General features: G+C 56.0%; 1 protein-coding gene across 1 annotated transcript; it reads right to left on the minus strand.

Moving 5' to 3' along the window:
- Positions 1-718: 718 nt before the first annotated feature.
- Positions 719-3,926, minus strand: LOC136313978 (uncharacterized). Its single transcript, XM_066244305.1, has 2 exons — positions 3,860-3,926; positions 719-2,184 (listed from the first exon to the last, which is right to left on the minus strand). Exons 1-2 carry the CDS (start codon positions 3,924-3,926, stop codon positions 719-721), a joined length of 1,533 nt encoding a protein of 510 aa, XP_066100402.1.
- Positions 3,927-4,486: the final 560 nt, after the last annotated feature.

The following is a 4,486-nucleotide window of genomic DNA, read 5'->3' on the forward strand; positions in this document are numbered from 1 at the left end:
ACCCCAGTTCTTTGTGGTGGGTGTTCTCCATTAGCTCCCAAATGTCCCTGGGGGTGGCACTGGGCTCCAGTAGCCCCCAGAAGTAACTAGCTTGATAAGGAATTCTTCCCTGTCCCATTTTTCCATTCCCCTAACAATGTTGCCTAGGGTCACTTCCCAAGTGAAATTTTTTGTACTCATTCTTATCCCAGGATCTGTTTCTGACAGTACCCAAAATAAGGTATAGCTCACCCAAGCTCTGTTCGAAATAGGAGAGGGTTCTGTAGGTGAAGGAGGCAAACCTCTGATTTTATAATTCAAATAAATACTCTGTCACATGTGTTCTAATATATATATATATATTTTTTCTTCTTTTCTGAAAATGCACAAAGCAGCCTATGGAATTAGAGGACACAAAAGCCAACAGATTAAACAATCAGGGGGTTCCTATTAGAGGTCTGAAAATGTGACTCATATTTAACATGTTGGCAGGCATGTGACCCAGTTCTATTTTTCTAAGATAGAGACACATTATGGAACAGAATTAAAAACACATATAAAAGTTTCAGCTGAAACAGGATATTTAAAAGAAGTGTTAGACCTGGTGGAAGTGTGAGTGGGGAGAGGTGACCTGCTTCTCTTGGACAGCAGCGGGCATGCTCCCTCTGGTCCATGGTTCGCGGTTCCTACTGCAGGGGGAACGTCAGTCACACTTTAGTACAAATCTGTTTATTTTTTGTCACTGGGGTAAATCAGATTTATTGAGCACAGGGGCTCTCCGGTGTGAGGGTGGGTCTCTCGGTGTGAGGGTGGGTCTCTCGGTGTGAGGGCGGGTCTCTCGGTGTGAGGGCGGGTCTCTCGGTGTGAGGGCGGGTCTCTCGGTGTGAGGGCGGGTCTCTCCGGTGTGAGGGCGGGTCTCTCGGTGTGAGGGCGGGTCTCTCCGGTGTGAGGGCGGGTCTCTCGGTGTGAGGGCGGGTCTCTCGGTGTGAGGGCGGGTCTCTCCGGTGTGAGGGTGGGTCTCTCCGGTGTGAGGGTGGGTCTCTCCGGTGTGAGGGTGGGTCTCTCGGTGTGAGGGTGGGTCTCTCCGGTGTGAGGGTGGGTCTCTCCGGTGTGAGGGTGGGTCTCTCGGTGTGAGGGTGGGTCTCTCCGGTGTGAGGGTGGGTCTCTCCGGTGTGAGGGTGGGTTTCTCGGTGTGAGGGTGGGTCTCTCTGGGTCTGTCGGTGTGAGGGTGGGTCTCTCGGTGTGAGGGTGGGTCTCTCCGGTGTGAGGGTGGGTCTCTCGGTGTGAGGGTGGGTCTCTCAGGTGTGAGGGTGGGTCTCTCTGGGTCTGTCGGTGTGAGGGTGGGTCTCTCGGTGTGAGGGCGGGTCTCTCTGGTGTGAGGGCGGGTCTCTCGGTGTGAGGGCGGGTCTCTCCGGTGTGAGGGTGGGTCTGTCGGTGTGAGGGCGGGTCTCTCGGTGTGAGGGCGGGTCTCTCGGTGTGAGGGCGGGTCTGTCGGTGTGAGGGCGGGTCTGTCGGTGTGAGGGCGGGTCTCTCGGTGTGAGGGCGGGTCTCTCGGTGTGAGGGCGGGTCTCTCCGGTGTGAGGGTGGGTCTGTCGGTGTGAGGGTGGGTCTCTCGGTGTGAGGGTGGGTCTCTCCGGTGTGAGGGTGGGTCTGTCGGTGTGAGGGTGGGTCTCTCCGGTGTGAGGGTGGGTTTCTCGGTGTGAGGGTGGGTCTCTCTGGGTCTGTCGGTGTGAGGGTGGGTCTTTCCGGTGTGAGGGTGGGTCTCTCCGGTGTGAGGGCGGGTCTCTCGGTGTGAGGGCGGGTCTCTCGGTGTGAGGGCGGGTCTCTCGGTGTGAGGGCGGGCCTCTCCGGTGTGAGGGTGGGGCTCTCCGGTGTGAGGGCGGGTCTCTCCGGTGTGAGGGCGGGTCTCTCCGGTGTGAGGGTGGGTCTCTCCGGTGTGAGGGCGGGTCTCTTGGTGTGAGGGCGGGGCTCTTCGGTGTGAGGGCGGGTCTCTCCGGTGTGAGGGCGGGTCTCTCCGGTGTGAGGGCGGGTCTCTTGGTGTGAGGGTGGGGCTCTTCGGTGTGAGGGCGGGTCTCTCGGTGTGAGGGTGGGGCTCTCCGGTGTGAGGGCGGGTCTCTCCGGTGTGAGGGTGGGTCTCTCGGTGTGAGGGTGGGGCTCTCCGGTGTGAGGGCGGGTCTCTCGGGGCAACAGGAAGGCCCCGGGAGCCTGAAGGGTGAGGGGACTGGGCGCCAACTGCATGCTTTTGTCCGAGGCATTACCTGCTCCATGCAGTCTTTCTCATGGGCTGCAGGGGAATGTAACTAGAAAAAAAAAAGTGATCTAGAAGGTAGTCTTTCTCAATGATCCGTGTGAAGTTCGAGAATTTGGTGGATGATCATCTACGACCAAATTAAATCCCAGGTTAGAAGCTTCCCAGCTCAGGGACTGTAGAGCTCTCAAATGTACAAAGTAACCCTGCAGTCAAACCCCACGCTGCTGCCAAGTGTGTCTTATCTATGACAGGAGAGATTAGGTGTTACTAACGTTAAAATGTTCACTGTGCCGAGCACCTGATACGCATCCTCGTGCAATCTTCTCTGAACCCTTTGAGATGGTGTCCTCTCCAAAGCAGACCCTGAGACAAAGACCCAGGTTACAGATTTGGGAGGTGATCCCCAGAGGCATGGTGATGGTGAGGGCAAGTGAGAAAGAGAAGGGAGGAAAGCCAGTACAGGGAGCATGACTGTGCGAGTTACAGAGTGGGCACCCAGGGCTCCTGCTGATGGGGGACCCCCTGGAAGAACTTGTGGAGCACTCCTCAGAATCCTCTGACCTGGGGCAGGGAAGCTTCTCTCAACCAGCTCCCACCCACGGCGGCTGAGCCTGGTTTCAGCGTGTTAACCCTTGGGCACTTGTGACTGCCCCCACACATGCAGTTGAGCTCGCGGGCTGTGGGCAGAGGAAGCTATGGACTTTGTGGGACTGTCCCTAGGCGACCTCCTGAGGAAGTCAAGTGGCTATGAGATCCCAACAGCACCTGCTATAGCTATATACCGCTTCCATTTAAAAGAGGAGAAAATAGATTTTAAGGAACTCTCCACACAGCTCAGATCTGTTGGTCTAAGCAGGACAGATGTCTGACCCAGGACAGATGTCTTGGCTGCCTCAAAACATAGTCCCACCTTCTGTTCTCCCTTCTCTAGGTCTCAAAACATAGATAATCTGGAGGGGTTGTTATGGCTGCCAAACCAGGCCTGGGGACGAGGGTGAAGAGGCAGTAACAAGAGCAGGCAGAGACCTGAGACGAACAGCCCACCTTAATACCCTCCAGTCCTATCTCAGCCCCAAAGCCAGAACTGGCCCTTCCCTGTGTCCACACTCGCCTCCAGCAGCTCTTTGGTCACTATCTCCCTGGGCAGGGCAGTCCTAGCCGATCACTTTCATAGCATGATGTCTCAAAGCACATATTCAGGAGCTAGAAAGGCCTGGGTTCGCTCCACGGCGGACCTGCTGCTTATGCAGGTTACTAACCTCAGTGACGGGAAACTGGAGCCTGTCATTTATAGATTGTGCAGGAAAAGGGCCTCGTGCAGGATCAGTGTGAGGATCAGATGACTCAGGTACTCGCATATATTGCATCCAGTAATGTGAGCTGTTGTTATTGTTATAATTATTATTATTGAATTACCCGGGGGAAGAGGAAAGGTATGGTGTGATTTGTCCAGTTGGGGCTCCCAAGGGTGCTCCATCCCCCACAATAAAGTTAAAATTTACTAATTACTAATCACACTAATTGCTGATTATGCTGAACTAGCACAGCCCCATGGCCTCTGTCCAAGTCCCCCACAGGTCTCGTGGGGACACTCAGGGGTCCTCTGAGGTCCTCAGATGGAAACATTACCAGCCCTGGGCTGTATGCCAGTGGGGAAGCGAACAGGTGTGCACACGCTGAAGCCGGCCGGGGTCATGGAGGGAGTGCAAGGTGGAGGCTCTCATTTCTTTGTTTCCTTCTGCTGCTCCTTTGGGGTACACTCGGTGGGGAGGTCTGGCCCCGCCCTCCCTGAGCCCTGGCTCGAGCTCAGTTGCAGGGCCAAGGGATAAGGGGATGAGGCCTGTATCAGGGCCCATAACCTTCCTGCATCCCGAGCACACTGGGGAGAGCTGGGCAGGAGCGGGAGCAGGCCCTCCTGGCACTTCACCAGCCTGTGCCCAGGGCCAAGCTCTTGGCACCCATCTTAGTCACTCCAGAGGACTCTTCCGGCCTCCTAGGAGCAGCTAGACTCACAAGTCCATGCCTGGCAGAAATCGGAGCCCTCTCCACAGGCCTTGGACCGTTTTCGTTGATTGCAAAGTGAACCCCCTGCAAGACTCCAGCAGGAGCTCGGACATGGACCTGGCATGGCCTCTCTTTCCCGGGAGCTGCCCTCGCTGGTCCGGGCCGCACTGCACACTCACGGGCTTCTCTCCCTCGCTCTCTTCCCAAGGATATTTTACTTGTGACTTAGAATAAGTATTGGGTCATGTGGAT

This window comes from Saccopteryx bilineata, chromosome 10 (genome assembly GCF_036850765.1).
Source record: "Saccopteryx bilineata isolate mSacBil1 chromosome 10, mSacBil1_pri_phased_curated, whole genome shotgun sequence".
Lineage (NCBI taxonomy): Eukaryota > Metazoa > Chordata > Mammalia > Chiroptera > Emballonuridae > Saccopteryx > Saccopteryx bilineata.

What these genes read in the sequence shown, in the direction of transcription:
- LOC136313978 (XM_066244305.1), bottom strand. Translation starts at nt 3,926, where the DNA reads ATGACCCCGGCCGGCTTCAGCGTGTGCACACCTGTTCGCTTCCCCACT. An exon ending in TGGCATACAGCCCAGGGCTG is followed by an intron (nt 2,185 to 3,859) that starts GTAATGTTTCCA and finishes CTCACCCTTCAG; the next exon opens with GCTCCCGGGGCCTTCCTGTT.